The sequence below is a fragment of the Kogia breviceps genome, chromosome 10 (assembly GCF_026419965.1).
Source record: "Kogia breviceps isolate mKogBre1 chromosome 10, mKogBre1 haplotype 1, whole genome shotgun sequence".
NCBI classification, from domain to species: Eukaryota; Metazoa; Chordata; class Mammalia; order Artiodactyla; family Physeteridae; genus Kogia; species Kogia breviceps.
In genome coordinates this window covers 863,215-883,844 of record NC_081319.1, presented here as the reverse complement: position 1 = coordinate 883,844, position 20,630 = coordinate 863,215, and the positions used below count along the sequence as shown (strand labels likewise).

The 20,630-nt window shown below is 67.3% G+C and overlaps 2 protein-coding genes across 2 annotated transcripts in view; both read right to left on the bottom strand.

Annotated features, from left to right (window-relative positions):
• Window positions 1-3,808, bottom strand: part of PLXNA1 (plexin A1) — a 45,802-nt gene extending 41,994 nt beyond the window's left edge. The window contains exon 1 of the mRNA XM_067043266.1: window positions 3,772-3,808. The gene's annotated coding sequence lies outside the window, so the exon portion shown is untranslated. The remainder of the gene's footprint in view (window positions 1-3,771) is intronic.
• Window positions 3,809-15,316: 11,508 nt separating this feature from the next.
• CHCHD6 (coiled-coil-helix-coiled-coil-helix domain containing 6) overlaps window positions 15,317-20,630 on the bottom strand; it is a 123,566-nt gene continuing 118,252 nt past the window's right edge. The window contains exons 7-8 of the mRNA XM_059078146.2: window positions 16,404-16,539; window positions 15,317-15,501 (exon numbers count right to left, since the gene is read on the bottom strand). Of these exons, the coding sequence (XP_058934129.1) occupies window positions 15,496-15,501; window positions 16,404-16,539 (142 nt within the window). The 3' untranslated portion in view covers window positions 15,317-15,495. The remainder of the gene's footprint in view (window positions 15,502-16,403; window positions 16,540-20,630) is intronic.

The following is a 20,630-nucleotide window of genomic DNA, read 5'->3' as shown; positions in this document are numbered from 1 at the left end:
CCATCACCCCACCCCCGGCCCACCGGTGCCCCAGCCCTGTGCGTGAGGCCCCCAAATCCTGCCCCGGCCCCACCTCCTCCTGGAAAGTCTCAGCTCCCCGCAGCCCGGGAGGTGGCAGTCGGGCACCAGGTTAAACCTAGACCCTGTTGCTCTGCAGCCGTGTGGGCCCAGTGGGGGCCACTCCTCTTTGCCAGCCTTGGTCTCCCCATCCGTGCAATGGTAATGACAACGGCTCCTCTCCTGGGTGAGGCGGGGGGCCCTCTCAGGGCCAGCACGGGTCCCGCCCTGGCTCTGCTGGTCACACCCCCAGACGTGCTTGCTGGGGCCTCACCCCACTCCTGATGGAAACTGACCACAGCAACGGCGGGTCCCCACGGCAGGCAGGCACTGGCGCGTGCGGCACACGCTCTGCCTCCAGACAACCAACACCTCTCGTTTTACAGGTGGGGAAGCCGAGGCCTAAAGGATAGGTGCCTCCTGCCAAGTCCAGGCTGGGAACTGGCCCCAGGGCCTGTGGGTCTCTGGGCCCCCACGTCTGCTCCTGCAGCACAGGGCTCCTCTGGCCTCCTGCCCCTCTCCCGGGGTGCTCCTCCCTCCCTGCCCGCAGCCCCCCGACCTGCTGGCCGAAGGCAGCTCCCTCTCAGTCGCCCCGTTTAATCGGTGGCAGTCTGTTACGTACCGTTCCCAGATGCTCTCCCCACCAGAGTGGCAGGTCCGCGAGAGCAGGGCCTGGCTCTGTGGTTTCCCACTGAACCCCGGAGGCCGGCCCAGTACCCTGCACTTGTGAATGAAAGAGTGAACGACTGGGTCCTGCAGAGTAGGACCTGCTCCCTCCCTGTGTCCTCACTCCCCACTCACCCTCTGCCACTGAGAGCCCACATCTCTGCTCACGTGGTGGGGAGGGGGGATGCTGAGGCTTAGGAAATGAGGGCCTTTGGCCAGGATCCCGCAGTAAGGGGACAGGGCTGTGCTGCCTGCAGGGCCCCCCCAGCAGGCTGTCAGCTGCCTTCCTGCAGATCTCCGCCCAGACACCCCAGGAACTATGGCCGCCAGGGACCTCGCAGGCAGCCCCTGCCCCCAGCTCAGGAGCCCAGGGCAGACCTGGAGCTGGAGAACAGGCTCCTAGGGCTGGCGGCGGGGCCTGGGCTGACAGCCTGGGAACTCCAAAGAAAACATGAATCACTCACCGTTTATCAGTTCAAAGAAGGCCTGCAATTACTAGGGGCTGGGCTCTCCCCTCCTCTGGGATAATTATACACGTCTTAACGCAATTACGGACCCTACTTTTTATATCAAACAAGAGAAACCCAGCTGAAGAAGCACCATCCAAACTCCAGCCTGGCCGGGGGCCCGCTGCCCCTCCCCCAACAGCGGGGCACGGGGCTGCAGCCAGGAAAGGGAGACCCAGGCCTGGGGCTGAGTCCTCGTGACCACCACCTCACAGGGGCCACTGAAGACTTTGGGTGACTTCCCCTACCCAAGAGGAACGGGGCCCGAGGCTCGGATACACCCAAGGTCACCCAGCTAGTTCTGAACACTCCTACAGAGACCTGGACTCCTACAGGCCTCTGGTCTGCCCGGGAGAAAATGCATTCATTCCAGGCTGGGCTGGGGGAGGGGAGCACCAACAGATGCACCACGCTCCGGGCTGGGGGGGGGGGGTGCGGTGGGGGCGCCAGCACCAGCACTGGGGTCTGGGGAGGCCCTTCCACCTGCTCCAGAAGGACCAGGCCCCGGGGCTGGCGGGGGAGGGGCGTCCTGGGCACAGAGGAGCCAGAGCAAAGGCCGGGGGGAGAACCTGCGGGGCCACGCAGAGGGTAGTGAGAGTGAGCGCACCGCCCGGCACAGGAAGCGGGCTGGGCCTGGCCAATCAGAACCAGACCGGGAAGGAGAAGCGGCCCGGTGCCGGGTGTGCCGACTGGAGGTGAGCAGGCCAGGGAGAGGCCAGATGGGCCGGCACGGTGGCCTCCACTCCTGCGCAGGACAGGCTCAGCGGTCCAGCAGAGCGTGGAGCGAGCGTCAGCCCCTGCTCTCTCTCCCGGGCCCAGCGGCCACCACCACTCCTCGCCCTGAGAAACAAAGGCCCTCAGAGGCCTCTTCACGGAGGGGCAGCCCCCATCTTGAGCCCCCCCCACCCCGCCCCACCAGATCTGGATTCTCCTGGGGGCACAGACAGGTTGAGGTGTGGGGGACAGAGAAGACACGGCTCTCCTACCCAGAGGTACCTTGTCAGCAACTGGGACCAAGAGCTGCCCCGTCACCCCACCTCCCCCAGCAGAGGCCGCGGGAGGTGGTCCCCAGCCGCCTGCTCCCCCTCCAGGCCTGCCCTATGGGACCAGGATCCACAGGACCAGGATCTAGGGCCACTGGAGTCCTGCTCCTCAGAAAAAGTGCCTGCCCTCGGGCTTCCCTGAGAGTCCTCTCCTCCTGACCCCATACTCTAGACACAGGGACCTTCAGGGGTGCGGGGGGGGCTTAAAACACACAAGCCACGACCAGGAGCCAGCAAAGGGCTGTCTGCTTTGTCCAGAGCCCTCATCCGCTCCCACCCCCAAGCACACACCTCGGCCACACCGGGGCGGGCCAGGCCTCAGCAGAGCTGTCTCCCCTGCCTGAAATGCTCTTCCGGGGCCTCTAGGGCCCCCTCCCCAGGCCCACTTGCTGCCCGGCCCTGAAGGGAATGACTGGATTCCAAGTCCGCCTCTGGCACAGGACCCGGCAGGCTCTGGGCTGCCTGGCGCAGCACCTGGTCTCTCCTGCACACCCCAAACCAACAGGGCGCCAGGGGACCTGCCTGGGGTGAGCTCCCGAGGGCCCAGGGCCTCCCGAGGGCCGGAGGAGCAAAGGCTGAGCCCACCCCCGCGCAGACCCAGAGAACCGGCCTCAGCTCGGAAGGAGGTGGAGCAGCGCGGAGGGCCGCGCTCCCGGAGCCCAGGCTCACGGGCAGAGGCTCGGTCCACGTCCCCCAACACACACCTCTCTTTCTTTCAAGGGGCGTGGCCCCAGCACCCCACAGATGAGCCAGGGGCAGCTCCCGGCTCTAGGCAGCCACCCGAGCCCCTCTCGCCCTCTCGCCCACTTCCCGGGATCCCCTAGGGTCTCGCAACGGGCGGGGGTCCCCGGAGCCGCAATCCCCTCCCCGAAGCCGCTCGATCGCGCCCCGTCGCCGCCAGCACCGCCGCCCACCAGGCCCGGGGCTGCGCAGCAGCCCTCGGAGCGGCCGCGGGAAGCGGCTGACCCTGGAGAGGCCCCGCGCGGGGCGGCGAGGAGGCCGGGCGCGCGGCTGGCGCACCGCCCCTCCCAGCCGGCGCGGGCCTGCGGGCCTGGGCGGACCGGCGCCCACTCCGGCCGCGCGGGCCTGCCGGCGCCGGAGATCCAGGGCACTCCGCAGGCCCGGTCCGGCCGCAGAACCCTCCCGGCGGCGCCGCCGCGAACTTTCTCCCAGCCCGGCCCGGAGGAGGCGGCGCGGCCCCGCGAGCGCGGCGGGCAGGGTCCCATCCCGGCCCGGGGGGGACGCGCGGGCTCGGCGCCGCGGCCGCGCCCGGACACGCGTGAACCCGGCCAGAGCCGCAGGGACACGCGGGGCGCGGACACGCGGGGGCGCGGACACGCGCGCCGCCGCCCCCCGCGCGACCCCCGCCCGCCCGCAACCCCGCGGAGGCCGCCCTGTGCCCCGACCCCGGCCCGAGGCCGCCCCGCGCCCAGACCGCCGTGGGACCCCCGCCGGACCCCCGCCCGCCCCGCTGCGGGGAAAGTTGCACCCCTACTCACGGGCTGCCCCGGGGCGCGCCCGCCGCCGGCCATCGCCGCCCGCCGCCCGCGCCGCCGCCCGCGCCCGCCCCGCCGCGGGGCTGCCGAAGCCTCGCAGGCCACCCAGGCCGAGGCCGCCGCGCCCGGGATCCACTGCGTGGCCGCCGCCGCTGCCCAGCATGAATGGGGCGCCAGCCGCGCGGATGCGGACCGGCCTCGCTCTCACCGCCCGCGGAGCGTCGCGCGCATGCGCCGCCCGGGCGGGCCGGGCCGGGGCGGGGCCTACGCGGGGGCGGGGCCTATGCGGGGCGGGGCTCTCGGCGGCCTCCAGGGGGCGCTCGATCCCCGCCGACCGCCCTAGCCCATCGCTCGCTTCAAAGGGCAACGCCGCTGCCAGGAGCTGCCGGAACCTGGTCCCCGATGCGGCCGAGGACGGCGGTCACGGCTCGGCGTCCTCAGGGGGCGGCGGGGCGTGGGGCGCGCGGTTCGGGACGAGGCCAGCGGGATGGGCGCGGGGCCGGGCGGCGGGGCGATGCGGGGCGGAGAGTGGGTCCGGGGGGTGCGAGTTCGAGCTCGCCGGGCGGCTGGGCAGACGCGGTCCCCGTGGCCGCACTCCCGCAGCGGTCCGCGCGCCCCAGAGCCGCCCGAAGGTGAGGCCGCAGGGGCACCTGGCCGAGGGGAGGCGAGGCGGCCGGAGCCATAGAAACAACCAAAGGGCCGGGGGCCCGTGCGGGAGGACGAGCTGGGGCGCAGCGAGGGCCGCGGGGGTGGCCGCGAGGAGGGCCACCTAAGGGGCCGCCTAAAGGACCTCCTAAGGGGAGGTCACCCCTTAGGAGAGGGACCCCCGCAGGCCAGGGTGAGCCCCCGCCCCTCCCCGCCTCACGCAGCCGCGTCCCGGTTTCTGAGCTGCTCGCTCTCCATTTCCTGTGGGTCCGGCGTGGCTGGTTTGCCGGGACGTCGCGCTCGTCGTCCGCTGTGCTCATCTGGGGACGTGGGGATGCGGCCGAGTAGCCGACAGGCAGGCGGGCCGTTCGCTCCGCTCTTCGGCGTCCCCCGAAGGTGCGCGGATCCCAGCGTGGCTGGTTAAGCACAGCAGTCCCACCTGTTCTCAGAGCCTCCGCTGGGCCCCCCGCACCCGCCAGCTCCAGCCCCAGGAGTCTCTCTGCAAACATTCCAGGTTACACCACTTCCCTCCCCCCGCCCCCGCCCCCCCCCCCCCGCTCCTGCTCCTCACCTGTGGTCCGCTCCCCAAAGGAGACCTGGTTCGGTAACGCTCAGCAACACCAGGACTATCAATCCAGGTGGCCCGCCCCCGCCCGCCCCCGCCCGCCCCGTAAAGGCACTCCAGACAGTAGAGCACATTGTCTTCATGAGCCTGGGCCAGCGAAGGAGTTCTTCAACCCCAAATTCAAAATAAAGGAGAATACGGGTCAATTTGACTACCTTAATATTGGTTATTTTTGTTCATTAAAAGTTAGGAAAGGAAATATCAAGATAAGCCAGGACTTTGGAAAACAACATGTGCAACACACGTACACTTGACAAAAGCTGCGTATCCAGGATTTAGGAGAAATTCCCAAGAATCGACAAGGAAAGCCCGCAGTCCAACAGGGACACAGGGCTGAGACCCCAGCACCGCAGTTTGTTGGAGCAAAGATGGCAAATTGTTGCTCCTAAAAGCCTCGCACAGCGTGTCCCTGCCCCTGAGGAGGCTGGCCGGGTGCAGATGGAGGGGGGACCACAGCGGGGGCTCATGGGGGGGGTAGGGACTACAGCTTAGGCGCCCCCCCATCCCACCTCACAAGGAGGGAAATGAGTCAGCGGGCGCTGGGCTCTTCCTCCTTGGGTTTCCTGTGTGGGTTTCGCTTCTGTCACCCTTCAGGAGGGCAGGCAGTGTGTGGCAAGGCAGGGAAAACAATTCCTAGAACCAGAAAGAGATCATGGGGGGGGGGAGGGCCTTTCCGAACCTCCAGTGTTCCTGCCTCTGGAGCCATGCCAGGGCCGCTTCTGCGCTTCTATGACTCAGAGCTTTGTGCAGAAGTAGACTTGGGGGGCCTCTCCCCTCCCTGATGCAGAACCCCACCGCTGATGGGGCGGGAGGAGGAGGCTCGGGGTAGCAGAGAGGGTCGGACACCTCAGCCCCTTGGGGGTGGCCACTGATTCCCGGCCATGGGGCCCAAAGCCAGGGTGGCCCTGACTCCTGCCTGGCCTTCACCCCCACCTGTCACCTCCTGGCCCGAGGATGCGCCAGCTCCCACCCGCCCCTCCCCATGCAGCTTTCCACGCAGACGGATGGGGAGGGATGAGGCTGGAGGAGGGTCTGAGAGGAGGGAGGATGCAGGGTGGGTGGGGGGTGGGAGGGGGGGTGGGACCCTCCCCTCCCGAGTGGGACCCTCCCTGGGCAGACCCTCCAAGGCCTTGCTTCACACACGGAGCCCGCCACCCTGCACCCGTGGCGTGGGCACGCACGGACACGTGCACATGTGCGAATGCACACCCGGGGCTGGCCCTGAGCGTGCAGTGCCCTCGGTCCCCGTGGCCCACCCTCTCCCGCCCCGTGGGTGGCAGCCGCTGTGCACACGGGGCGGCCGCAGTCACTGCCGCGTTCTGGGAAGCCCACGCTGGCCGCTGGGTGAAGACGGGAGCAGGGGTCTGTTGGGGGCCGGCGTCGCGGTGAGGCCGATGGAGGGGTGTGCACAGAGCGGTCCCCTCGAGCAGGACGGGGCGCGTTCCCGCCCTCCCCAGCGGGCGCTGTGGTCCAGGAGACAAGCCTCAGCGGGCCGAGCTCCTGGGCTGCTCAGGTGAGCAGCAGGGAAGCCTGGTCAGGCTGCTGTCTCCCCGTCTGTGGGCTCCGCAGGCCCCGCCCCGGCCTCTGCGCCCGGCGGCCTTTGCAGCTCCAGGAGCTTCCTTCCCAATAGGGCCAGCATATTCCCAGAATGGACCCTCGTGAAGGGAGCTGGACCACACGGCCCCCCGAACCAGTCACCCTGGCCGGGGGCAGGACCTGACGGCGGGCTGCCTGTGACACAGAGAGCTCTCCAGAGCCAGGGGTGTTCCCCCAGATCAAGACCACGTGCAGGTGTTAAGACAAGGAGGCCCAAAGCAGGACAGGCAGGGCGCCCAGGACCCCGGGGCGCCAGCGACCACGGCCTGCCTACCTTCTCCCCCGGTGCCCAGCGTTCTTGCTCCAAAGATGCCTTCACGCCTCAGGCCCGGGCCCAAGCTGTGCCCTTGACCAGGAGTGCCCCCACTGCAACCTTGCATCTCTCAAGGCCCCAGCTCCCTCCCTACTCCTCCAGGAAGCCTCCCGGACTGCAGCTCCCTCCCCATGCGTGAGCCCTCTTTGGGCCTTCTGGCCCACTCGGTACCAGCGGTGACCAGCCTGGGCTGAGAGTCCGACCCTGGGGACAAAGCCAGGTCACCGTCGGCCCTACACTGTATAGAAGGCAGTAGCAAAGCTCCTGCCCAGCACTGCGTGGAGCCCTGGAGGGCTCAGCATCACCTTGTCCTGGGGCTGCAAACCGAGATGACTTCAGGGGCCAAGCAGGTGAGGGATGTAAACAGTGAGACAGGCTGGACCGAGGGGCTGGCTGGAGGGCACCTGCCCCGCGGACGGCAGCGTGGCCGTGCTCTCAGGCAGGGCGGAGGGAACGAGATGCACCAGCGGGAAGAGCCCGGCCAGGGGTCTGTAGCTGGTGCAACACACGCCACACCCAGGAGGTCCAGAGTGGGTGCTTGTCACCTTGGGGCTCACAGCCAGGTCACAGATGATGTTCCCAAGGATGGATGCCCTCTGCAGGGCCGTGGCCTCCGGAAAAGCCACCCCTCCACCCTCTGTGGGACACAGTGGGCCCTGCAACCCGCAGCCCCAGGAGTGAGAACCGGGGGACGGGGAAGCACCCCAGGCCTTCTCACTCTGCGAAACACCGTGGGCTGAATGAAGCGGGAGGCTGGACTCCCACCCAAAGCAACGGGCAGCCCCCAGTCTGCCCACCCACGTGGGGTCAGAGGAGGCCAGCTGCGAACCCCAGGTGGAGATGCAGCCGAGGAGCTCAGCACACGGCCCCCAGATGTGCGGGACCCCATCCAGAGTCGCCATCAGAGCAAGCACCGTGGAGCCTGCCTGGGAGCGCAGGACCGACAGATGCCAACACGCGGTGACACAGAGGGAGTGGCCGGCCGGAGTCCCGCCCCCAGGAACAACGGGGGGAGAGGGTCGGAGAACCAGGGGCTGCGCCGAAGCCGCCGCCGCGCCCGCCGTCGGAGGTGTCAGCGCGGAAGACGGTGCACCTGGGACAGCTGCGACGTGGGCGCAGACGTGCGGATAGGGGAACAGGGGAAGGCTGCGCGCGGGACTGGGCCACTCTCCCGCCGAGCGGAGCCTACGGCCCACAGCTACCGCCGAGCGTGAGACATGCGCTGACCTATGCGCCGCCCTGCGCGCGCTCCAGCCACGGGAGGCAGCAAACAACACAGAGGAGAGGGCCGGGTCGACCCCAACGCTTCACAATCCACCCTTGGAATATCTCTGGAACGACAGACTGGTGGTGCTGAACAGATTCGCGGCTTGGCGGGCGGGGAAGCGTGGTTCCGTATCTCCTTCGCGGTGACCGTTCCAGGAATCCACTTGTGATGAGGGACCCAGAGCTCAGACACACCTGGTGTGGACGTCGGCGTCCCGGTTTCCACGTTGTACGACAGCCTCCTGAGATGTCACTGCTGGAGGCCAGGAGAGGGTATGGGGCCTCCGCACCATCTTCCCAACTTCCCGTGAAGGCTGGCCCCACCCCCTCAGTCAGGACAGCACTAATGCCCTGGTATTTCCATGATGGGGTGGGGCGGGGAGATCCCAGGAAGCCAGGGCCCCGGTCCGCGTATTCACTCTCTGCCGCACGACAGATCGCCCTGAATCCAGTAGCTTCGAACAGCACCGTGTACCGCCTCTGAGGGTCTCTGCGGGGACGTGGAGATGCAGTGGGGCAGGCCCGGCCCTCCAGTCGGCTGGACAGAGCCCCCCCAGCATTCAGGCCCGGACCCGCCCCCTGCCCCGTCCCACGTGCCCCCTCGGTGGGTGGCTGCCTGCCCCGTGGGCCCGGTCGGCCTCAGGGTGAGCGCGGCAATGGAGAGGTAAGTTGGAATTTCTGGGGAGGCTTTGGAACCACCCACGGTCCCCTCGGTGTTGCCCCTTCTGGGAAAACCCTCCCCTCGAGGACGTCCCTGTGCCACTAGGGCTCCATCCAGAAGAGCACAGGCTTTGGGGGCAGAAACACGGGGTCCCAGCGCCCTCCCCAGGCCCCACCCCCATCCTGTGCCCACCCCTCGGTGCGTTTTCTGGGTCACGGGGCAGATGGCATCGCCCCCTGGGTCGCTGTGAGCACCAGAGAAACACGGGGCAGGGAGCTCTCCCGACAGCTCTTCCATCCCCACCCCAATCCGCCGGCCAGGGAGGGGCTGTGACTGTCCCTTTCCACAGCGAGGAACCCAGGCACAGGAACCCGTGCCCAGGGGACCCGCCGAGCCTGCTGGGAACCCCCTTCCTGCACCACCACCCCCGCTTTGTCACAGGGAATCTCTGTGATTTCCCTAATCTACCACGAGCTCTGCATGTGATGCTGTTCCTCTGTGCCCACGAGGTCACCCTGCTGACCTCGCCCGTGGCCCCGGGGCAGCCCCGCCTTTCCAGGGAAGGCTTCCTGAAGCACCAGCCCACCGCCTGGTCAGCAGCAGCCCTGGGCTCGTGGGCTCTGGACCTCAGCGTGGACATCACCATCTGTTTCTGGGCCTGGGTCTCCTCCACAGAGAGACGTCACAGAGTCCCTGGCAGGGGGTGTGAGTAGACAGAACCAGCCCGTGTCCTCTGTGTCCTCGGCAGGGAGGGCAGCAGTCAGCCATGCTGCTTCCCCATCCTGGGCACAGGCCTTGCAAGGAGCAGCGGGCAGCAGAGCAGGGCCGGTCAGGGGCTGGGCCCTGAACAAATAAGCTGGCTCACTGGAAACGCCCCTCCGGGGCGGGCAGGGCTGTTCTGGGACAAACACCAGAGGTGACATTCAAAATCTTTAACAGCCAGAGTGGACACCAGACATAGACAAAGGACAGGACAAGCCTTGGTGAAAACCTAGCTTTGCTTCATGTAGCAACACATTCACTGACTTGCTCCTCTGAAAGGCCCAGGGAGGTCTGAGCCTCAGGCATGGCCGGATGCACAGGCCCAGACATGTCATTGGGCAACTCTCTCTCAGCGCCGCCTTCCTCTGCCTTCTCAGGCGTGCTCTCCCCACCTGCTGGCCAAGACAACCCTGGCAGCTCACTGGATCTACTGGGGTCGTGTGACCGATCCCCGCTCCCCACTGCTCACTGTAACGTTAGGGTCAGGAGGGGGCAACCCCTCTGGTGGGACAGCTGCTCCAGAATCCTTTACCTTCCAAGAGGTCTGGCCTTTTGGGGTTTTTTAACAATTAAAACAGGCCTTTTAATTATTAAAATATTATGCTCATGGTAAAAAAAAAAAAATCCTAGTGGTGCACGACAGGACCCCTAGTGAAAAGGTATGTCCCCCCGCTGGGCCCCCAGGTCACCTCCTGGGAGTGAAAATTGTCCCGTTTCCTGTGTCCTGGCAGCAACACGTGCAAGAACATTCTTGCCTCTCTGTCTGCTGAAAGATGCAACTGTACACCTGCTCCGAACTGCCCTGCACGTCTTCTTTTCTCACTAACAGGGTTTGGAGGCCATCCCACCAGAGCTGCCTCAGGACCCCTCCCTCTCCCTCTTGGAGGCCACACAAGTGGAAGCACCCAGTTCCGAGGCAGACACGCCAGGTGCCCCGGGAGTCACTCTGCTGTGTGACTCTGATAGGACAGCAGAGGTGGAGGGTCCTGCTGGACTCATAGGTCTCCAAGAGGCTCCGCCGCTGGCCCTGCTGAGGGAGGGGAGCCCGCCTGGCCACAGCCTGACGGCAGCCTTGTGGGACGCTGAGCAGGGGACCTGCTGGGCTGCGCCCAGGCCCCGGCCACAGAGGCGTGGCCGCGAGCTGCCCGGGTCACGTGGGAAGTGCCCTCCGCCCGGCTTCTCTTGCTGACAAGATGCCTACAGTGAGTGCGTCCAGGCAGTTCCGGGAGCTCCGGCTGGCGCTTCTCTGTTGCCAGCAGCGCTTCGTGGGAGAGCGGACCTCAGTGCACCCATCGCTGGCCCTGGACATCTGGGTGGTTCCAACGCCGAGGCTGCCGCCGTGCCAACAACCCTACATCGCCCTCCAGGCGACATACGCACTCATCTCGGGCCGTCGACCCAGCAGAAGCACCCACAGCTGTGCTGTCTGGCCTCCACCTCCAGCCATTGCGTGGGTACTTCTCTGCAATTCCCTGATGAATCATAAGGCTGTGGAGCACTTTTTCAAGGTTCCTGGGCTCCCAAGAGGTTTCTGATATTACTGTGTCCGCTCTAGGGCGGTTTGTTGTCTGCCCAGAACCCCCAAGCTGGACCTAGAGGGAAAGAGAAACTCTTTGCGAGGCGAGAGTCCCTGGGCCCTTCACGGAGCCCGAGGATGAAGGCAGAGGGCGGGGCGGAGGAGGGAGGAGACAGGCCGGATCCTGGCGCCCGTACCGAGGCTCCTTGACCCAGCTATGCCTGCAACTCCCTTCGGCGCTTCTCTGTCACACACGCCAGCACTCTTCTCGCTTGTCAACTTGAGCAGGGGTCTGTCCCTCGTGCTGCAGGGTCCTGGCTCGTGCAGGGCAGGAGTCGGCGCCGGTCTGGGTCCAGCCTGCCCGGACTCCTGCGCTCCAGGAGCCTGGAGTGTCATTCCAGGGTGCCGTTCTGGGGGCCCACCGAGCCCTGGGGAGGAGGTGGACTGCGGTGGGGAGCCTCCGAGTCCCGGGGCCCCACCAGCCCTCCCTGCTGTGGTCTGCACCCTCCTCACGGCCGCGTGTGTTTTGAGGCTGAATAACCGTGTAATTGGTTTATCCGTTCCATAGCCAAACCTCAGCAAATATGTTTTTCCTAATTAGTTGATGTTTATTTAACGGGAACAACCAGCCCATTAAATTTAATGAGGCAGGTTGTCAGGTACGAAGCGGAAGTGTCTCCCTTAAGCGCCACCCGGACTTGGCAGGGCTGGTTCCCCGGGGGCTCCTGGCCTGGGTGCGGGCAGCCCTCACTCGGGGCCCCCCGGCCCCATGTCTTCTCCGCTGTGTGACACCCTCCGGCCTGGATTTCGTCCGGTCCGTCTCCCCGGCGACCTCCCGGCCCCCGGGGGAGGGTCCCCCGTCTGCTCAGCGCCGCACGTCCCGTGCCAGGGCCGTGACTGCCAGGGTGACGTTCGCTGCCAATGCTCATCTGAGTAGCTTCAAGACCCCTCCTGCCGCCTCGGTCCCCCGGCCCCCCGACCCCGACGTACCCTGGACCCTGCCTGGTCTCCCCACGTCCCTTCGGCAGGCTTCACAGCCCCCACTGCCCGCTTAGCAGGCGGGAAGCTCTTTGCTCAGGGAGATCCAGCCTCTGCTGAGGGGTCGCCCCTGGGCCCGACAGCCGGCGGGAAGGGAGGGCCGGGACCCTGGAGCCACGGCCAGGCGCGAGGCCGCACCGGCCACCTGCCTTCGGAGGCTTCGAGCGGGCGGGGCAGGGGGCAGAGGTGTCAGAAAAAACGTTGTGGTCAGTGCGGAACAACAGAAAATACAGTTCATTATAAAAACCCTAACAAAACACACCATAATCCTAAGCCCCAGAGAAAAGCATGGAAACGTCTCGGCGGGCGCCCCCCGGCCCCTCTCCTTGGGTTTCCGTGTGTGTACAGGTGGCGTTTGTTCCCCCAAACGGCGGGCTCACGCAGCTTCCACGGCCTGGTTTTGAAACGGACTCAGGCTCCAGGCTGCATCGCCATTGTCAGTGGCCACAGGGCTGGTGGGCGGAGCGTGTTTCATTTAACTCGTCCTCTGCCGCTACGCACTTGGTTATCTCCAGTGTGCGGCCCGTGTCGCTGACGCTGTGCTAAACCCAGCGGGGCCCAGCTCCCCAGGGGAGCCCCCTCCGGCCACTGCCCGGGCCTCCCCCGACGGCCTCGCCAGCTGACGTCCGGGGTGGGCTCTCCCGCTGCACCGAGGCCTGGGGCCCGGGCCAGGTGTCGACGCCGCTGCCCAGCGCCCGGGACGTGCTGAGGACGGCAGGCTCGGCTCCTTGGGCCTCGCGGGCAGAGAGGAGCCTGCGGGACGTCCACGCGGGACTGGCCGTGGCGTCGGCGCTCGCCCGTCAGGGGAGGGAACGGAGGGCGGGGGCCGAGCTGGGCTGCTCTGGGTGCGGCGCGGCGGCCTGGCCTTCGTGCCCGCTGCACCCGGCGGCGGTCCGGGGGTGCAGCTCTGGCCCTCGAGTGTGACTCGGGCCAGGCGGCTCCTGAGCACAGCGACTTCCCAGAGGAAGCGGCCTCGGGGCAAAGGCCGGGCGGGGCCTGAGGGCTCTGGGCGGCGGGCCCTCCGCTCTCACGCTTGCTGAGCACTGACCACGCGCCGCCTGTCCCACGACCCCGGGAGAAGCGCCTGTGAAGGCTGCGGGGCGGGAGGGGGGGGCCGTGGGCAGTGGCCACGTCCCTTGTGGTTCCGGCTCCCTGAACCAGCTTCCACCGGGTGACCTGCGCCCTCCCTTTGTCCCTCCAGCCCTGGGTGACAGGAGCTTCATGTTACTGCTAAGTTCTGGGTTATCACAGCCCCTCCACCTCTTCCGGGGCCAACACCCTGGACTGAACTCCTCTGTTTAAATCATCAGTGCTTTCTGGCTCCCGGATGGACCCTGGATGTCACAGCCGATGTCATGACATTTAATCGCCAGCCACAGGGTGGGACGGGTGTAACCCCCCAGTGGTCACACAGCTGGGCCTGGGCCCAGAATGCCTGCCTCGAGGTCCACACCCTCTGGACACAAGCCCCACCCGTGCCACACTCTCTCAGGCCCCACTTCCTGCCACGGATGGCCACGGGCCCTCACGCAGGCACGTCGTGCAGAAAGGCCCACACACGTGCACACAGAGCCCGCACCCCGAGCACACGCGACCCCCCACCAAGGCGACACTCGGACACACGGCCCTACGGCCGCAGTAGGGGAGGGTGGCGCCCGGCCCACGGAAGCTGGGCTCTGGCGCCAGGGGGGTCTGGGGAACAAGCTGAGGTCCAGGAGGGCGCCGGGGCCACAGGCAGGTAGGCAGCACGGCTGGCTACCCGCGAGAGACACAGGCACGCGTCTGCTCGCGCACACGCAGGCACAGGTGGCCAGGGGCAGACAGACCGGGGCACACGCGGGCGCTGCGAGGCTGCCTCCTGCGTGGGAGCACAGGGTCTGAGACTAGGAAGCTGGACACGGCCCTGGACACCACGGGCTTCTGACGGACTCTCAGAAGGGCCTCGGCAGTTTCCGGCTGAAGGGTGGCTCTGATGTCACTCAGGGTCCATGAGCCGGTGACCTGGGAGCCCACGGAGCTGACCTCGCAGAGGGCCACTCGCTGGGCGCCCTGCCACCCACCGGGCTGCTGTGTGTGTTTCTGACTGTTCCCCGGTGTGTTGGGGAAGCTGACCAGGACCTCTGGGCGGGCGTCTCCTTGGCCAACACGCAGCTGCGGGGGCAGCTTGCCCAGCCCCCCCGGACACCGACGAGCCCCGCGGACCTCCAGCCCCACGTGTGAGCACTGGCGGATGAGCCCGGGCTGCAAAGCCAGCATCGGGACGGCCGGCTCTCGGCTCCGGAGGGCCTGGGCTCCAGAGAACGGCAGCAGGAAACCAAGCTCGCCGGCTGAGCGTCCCCCTCCGGCTGCCCACACGGCGCTGGGCTGGCAGGTGCAGCCGTGCGGTCAGAGCGCCTCAGCGGGGCTCCTGCCGAGGGTCGAGGACTGGCAGGTGGGCGCCGAGGAGCAGAGTTCACGCCGGCCCAGCCGTCACCTACCCTTCTCAACCCACATCCCTTGCTCGGTCTGCAGAATCACCAGCACCCAAGCCGGGCGTCCAGAAACCACCCAGCTCCTCCCCTTGCCCGGTGAAGTCCAGTCCTGCCAGTTCCAGCGCCTAAGGCTCGGCCGGGTCTGTCCCCGGACCCACCCCCGGGCCCCCTGAGGGTCACTCACGACCCCGGCTGTCTGCAAGGCTCTCCACTTGAGCCCACCTCCCCCCGAGGCCAGGGCGACACCCCTCAGAGGGACTGGACTGCGCTGGTGCCTCAGGAGCACCTCCTCCCGGCCTGGCATCCACCCCTGGCCCTGCACCCCAGCTTCACTCTCTGCACACGCCCAGCTGTGCACAGTCTGTGCCCCGCCCCCGGCCCCCACCTGGGCTCCCGCTCTCCCAGCCTCTGGCTGCCCGGGGGCCCTCCACCCGGCGTTGGACTCGAGCTCAGCCTGTCAGGAAGCTGGCCCGCTCCCCTGCTGCGTCCCGACGAGGAACCGCTCCCCTTGCGCACCTCCGCCTGCTCCGGGCACGGCGAGGCCCGCACCCGCCTGCCCCACCGGCGCCGGCGGGTGCCCGTCCTCCAGCCTGACCTGGGGCCGCGCTCCGGGCACAGAGGCGGCAGCAGGCCCACCTGGCAGCCCAGACACGACTGAAGACAAGGACGCCTGCTTTATTTGTCTGAGGACAGGGGCACACACGCTCCTTCTCCAGCACGGGGGCATCGGAGGTGCCAGCAGGGGTGCCGGCGCCCGCGGTCTCTGGACTGTGGCCCCACAACGGGTCCCCTCTTCAGGCTCCAAGTCGCTGCCAGGCCCGGGGTGGGCCCGCGTCAACCCTACAAAGGAGAACAGAGTTCAGGTCCACCAGGAGCGCGCGTGTCCGCCGGGTTCTGCTCCACGAGGGCCCGTCTCACGAAGAGGGTCCTACCCCGTGGGCCCCCAGGCCTGGACGCGGCCTCCTCACCTCCGTGCCCGGTGCCCACGCAGCACGTGCCCGCGGCCTCCCTCCAGCCTCCCGCCTGCACCCTGTGCACACGGCCTTGGCCCAGAGACCCAGCTCTCCTTCGCCCCTCGAGGTCTGCCCTCTGTCCTCAGCTCAGAGTGAAACCGCCTGGAGAGCCCTCACACCAGGCGCCGGCCCGTGGGACACAGCACGTCGTCGTCGCGGGGCTGGAGCTGGCCCAGCAGGCCTGGGGAGGAGCCTTGCGCCTTCGACCCGCTCCCTCCCTGCTGCCCCCGGCAGCTCCCAGGAGCCAAGTGCTCTTAGGGACCCTTTAAAGCCGGAGGCACCTGAGGCGAGACTGGCGGGGACTGGGACCTCGGGGAGCTGGCAGGGAGGGTCAGGAAGGAGGACCTCACCTCAGGGCAGGGCCTCCAGGACAGACGGCGGTGCCCCCAAGGTGGGGCTGGGGAGCGCGTGGGGCCCGGACCGCCGCGACCACCTCCACTCACCAAAGGCCAGGCCCCGTCAGGGCAGCACAGGAGTGGCTGCCCTCTGACCCCTCAGCTCTCCCCCTTCCACAGGGCAGCCCGGCCCTCTCCACGACCCCTACCCTGCACCCTGGCCTCTCCACCCCCCGCTGCCCAGAGGTCAGGACCGGTGGCCACCCTGCACAGCAGGGCCTGACTTCACCCAGTGCTGCTCTCGGACGGACCTGGCCTAGCGGCGCCCACAGACCCCCTCCCCGCCCACCGCCGCGGAGCCCAGGGCGGGCAGGCGGCCGCGGCTGACGCCTACCTTGTGCGCTGAGCCGACGCAGTGCTGGTAGGCCTTGACCAGGTCCGCACACAGCAGCACCTCCTGCAGGCGCTCGCGGTAGCAGCGCAGGATCTGGGCCTGCAGCCCGGAGCACACGGGCTCCCCGCTGCGGGGCCTGCGGAGAGGCGGAGGCAGTCTGGGGCAGCGCCCGGGCCAGGCACGGGGGCCCGCGGCGTCCCGTCACCCCCCACAGAGGGCCCGAGGCGGCCCTCGGGGGGCCCGGCTGGCCCAAGGCCTCCAGGGCACCTCCCGCCCCGGGTGCGGGCCACCAATGTCTCCCCCAGAGCTGGTTTGCTGATTTCAAAACTAACACATTCACGATGAGGAAAACTGGAAAACCAGAAAATGTTTAAAAAAAAAACTAAGGTGTTCAGACTCTCACTTCCTAGACAGTATCACTGCAGCATTTTAGAGGAATTTACTATCTTTTCTGTCTTTGTTTATCAAGGTAGGTTTAGAGCCTAAAGCTAGACTCTAAACGGATTCATCTGAAGAATGATTTTATGTCCTCTTTTTAAAAAGATGAAACAAAGATGGAAACGGGAAATAAAGCTTATTCTCGAGTCGGTCACCGGGGTCTTCTTCCTGCCGCCCCTCCCGCCCTCCCCTCTCTCCGGGCCTCACACATGCTCCCCTGCACACGCACCCTCTCACACTCACACGCGTGCACACGCCTGGGCACACACACACCTGTGCACCCAGCTGCGCACTCACTCACACACGTGCACGTATATACACGCACATGCACTCACGCCCCCGAGCTCCTGCGTTCACGGGTTCAGGCCCCGGCTCCGCGCAGCTCCGGGCGGGGTTGCCATCTCGCGCTGCCTGCCCCGACCCCAAACCAGGCAGCAGAGGACGAGGAGGCAGGTGGCCGGCCCAAGTCCCACACTAGGATGCAGGGGCTCCGGGACACACACTCACAGGGTTTCCATGGTTTCTGACAAGTCCACCAGGAGCCTTGGAGCCGCGGCTACGCCCGGGCCCCGGAGGCCTCGGCAGTGGAAGGACCCCTGCTCCTGTCACCCGGGGCCTGCAGGTCGGCAGCTCCCCGGATCTAGCTTCAAAAGTCCAGCCTTGGGCTTCCCTGGTGACGCAGTGGTTGAGAGTCCGCCTGCCGATGCAGGGGACACGGGTTCGTGCCCCGGTCCGGGAGGATCCCACGTGCCACGGAGCGGCTGGGCCCGTGAGCCATGGCCGCTGAGTCTGCGCGTCCGGAGCCTGTGCTCCGCAATGCGAGAGGCCACAACAGTGAGAGGCCCGCGTACCGCAAAAAAAAAAAAAAAAAAAAAAAGTCCAGCCTTGCAGCAGGTGCTGGGCTGGAACGCTGGTTTTAATGCAACTCAACCTCCCACATCCATCCGTTAAGACCAGGAACGGAGGGCTCAGCGGCTCTCGTGACCCGTCTGCGGCTGACTCGCCCAGCACTGCCAACCCAGCAGCGATGCCCACGGGAGCCCGGGCCCCGCGTGTGGGCCTGGGTCCTCGGGTCTGCTGACCACACGCTGCAGCCTCCTCCCTTCCCACCGCCGCCCCCCACCCCCACACGGTCCCTGACGAGGGAGTGACCGTGATCAGCCAAGATCTGTGGCTTGGACAGAACTGCTGGTTTACAAGCTGACCAGGCAGGAGGTGGGCTGGGGAGCAGCCGCCACGCCTACGCTGAGCTCCACGGCTCCGAAGGTCAAGGCTGTGGTGGGAGAAATGGCCCCCTTTCCCCGGAGGGCCCTGCCCACCACCCGGGATTCCACTGGGCCCTGAGGACGCCGCCTCCAGGGGACACAGCGGCCCTACAGCCCCACATGGCCCTGCTCCTCTGCACGGCGCACACGGGCTCGGAGGCTTCCTACATGAGGAGGACACGCGTCTCTCCTTGGCGCTGACCTTCGCACGGGAGAACAGACGGGCTCCCGGGCTCCCCCTCTCCTCCCGGGCCCCGGGGTCCCCTCACCGGGTTCCGTCTGCCGCTGTAGTGGGGTGACCGACCCCCTGGCTGCCCAGTGCTTGCAGGATGCCCCTCCCTCCGCGTTCGAGACCTTTCTGACACGGACACGCCCAATGGTGGGCCTTCTAAACGCCTCCGGACAGGCAACTCCTCTCTGCTGCCCTCGCCTGGAAACAGCTCCCTCCGCATTTCCCTCCTGGCTCCTCCGTCCCCACCTGCCCTTGGCGGGGAGCCCCCGAGGCCCCATCTTTCGGGCTCCGTCCTGGCACCCGCCCGCTGTCCTCCCACACAGGCCTCCTGCTCCCCTGGCCCTGCAGTAGCAGCTCCCATCCAGCCCCGCTCCCCACGAACAGCTCCCCTCCCGTGGCCATGAGGGTGCGGCCAGCAGAGCTGTCGGAGCTGCAGGTCTCAAGGAAAGAGGCGCCGGGGGCAGGACGGCCGGCGGCCTGGCCAGTGGTGTGGGGCCCGTCCTGGAGCCGCACCCTCTCCAGACCGACGGCAGAAGCGACTCGTAAATGGGCAGAGCAGCGGCCGCTTAACTCTGCCCCCCACCTTCTGGCTTCAGGTCCCTGGACCAGGGCCCCTGGGCACCCCGAGGGCAAACCTCGCAGAGCACCCAGTGGGCTCCCAGTTCAGGAGAGAGAGAGGGAGGGCCGAGCAGAATCCAGCCCCGCCCAGCAGGGTCACCCGTGGGCCCGCGGACGCCTCTCTGCTCTGGCATTTGTCAGCCACAACACAAGGAGACGGGGTGTCGGGAAAGCGTCAACCGCAAGAAATTTCACCTGTCTGCCTGCAAACCGTCCGTGAACGGCACGGGGCAGGGAGCAGGCGAGGCCGGGTCACACGGCTGGGTCCGCGTCCACCGCGTGCAGAACAGCTCACGCTTTACAGGCTGCTGGGACCCGCAGGGAAGGTACCGAGGGCAGTGACCTCTCCAGGGAGGGAGAGAAGCCCTGCCCGCCCCCCAGCTGAGGGACAAGTGAGGATTCCCGACTGGGAGGCTCGGTGGCAGGTGAACGCTGGCCCCCTCAGAGGTCAGCTCCCCCGCTAGCCAGACTCTCCTCCTCTGCGCGGGGGGCTGAGACGCCAGACAGGAGCCTGCGGAGTGAGGCGGGCAGGGCGGGTGGGCCGGGCGGAGAGCGGGGCAGGCATGCGGCAGACGACAGCGGCGACAGGAGGCTTCGGGGCTGGGCCCAGGGGTGGGCTGGAAGATGGGCCCCGTCCGACCTGTGCTTCACAGCTCACGGCTCACCCAGGCCCGGATGCTGCTCCTTTGCCAGGAATCTTAGGGCACCCATCGTGGTGTCCCTTCTCCAAGGAGCCAAGAGACCCCAAGCAGGTGCCCTGTGGGACAGTGGGGGGGCCCACAGGTTTTGGGGGCTTTGCCACGTCCTGCTGTGAGTTCAGGGTCAGGGGGCGGGGAGGGCCCATTGCGCACAGCAGCCGGGGATCGGCTTGTGGGGTCAGTTCTCAACACCCACACGGCCGCCATCTGGCAGCGTCACAGGTACTGAGGGACCCGGCGTCCAGCCCGCCTCCCCGACGGCCCTCAGGGCTGCACAGTGACAGGCGCAGAGACCACCAGGCGCTGTGGGGAGTGGGGGTCTCACACAGGCCAGCTGGCCTCGGCGCCGTGGCCACCTCTGGGAACGGAAACTACGACCCCAGGGCCACCTGAGAACCGAGCTCTACCCCTTGGTGGAAGTGACGCGCTTCCGGGATGAGGGTTGTGATAAGAGGCTCACACGAGCCAGGAATCAACCCTCTCCTCCCTGCGTCCAGGAACCAGCACTGCCCACCGGCCAGGCAGAGGCTAGAGCTGCCCCCTGCCAGCCTCGGGACGCTGGCCATGCCGCTCTCGCCGCTCTCGCCAGGCGCTGGGAGCCCGACCCTGCCCGCCTGCGTGGGCACGGAGGGCCCGCCTCCCTTTCCTTTGCCCCAAACACCCTAAACTTCTCCCGCCGGGGCCAACCCCAGTTGAGCCCGACAACACCCCCCTCCCCCCGGGTCCCTGGAGCCTCCCAGCCTAGCATGTCACCCACAACCCGCCAACCCCTCAACACACTCACCATCAAGCGCCGAGGAACCCACTTCCCGCCTAGTTCCCATCTTGGTGACTGTCACTGCAGTCACCTACCTCGTCAGAGACCGGGAGTCCTCCTAGATGCCTCCCCTCCATCCCCTCACACGCCCCCCCTCTCACCTTCTAACCATAACGCTCCCGCTCCTCTCCAATCTAACTGAAAACCGCAGGTGTATCC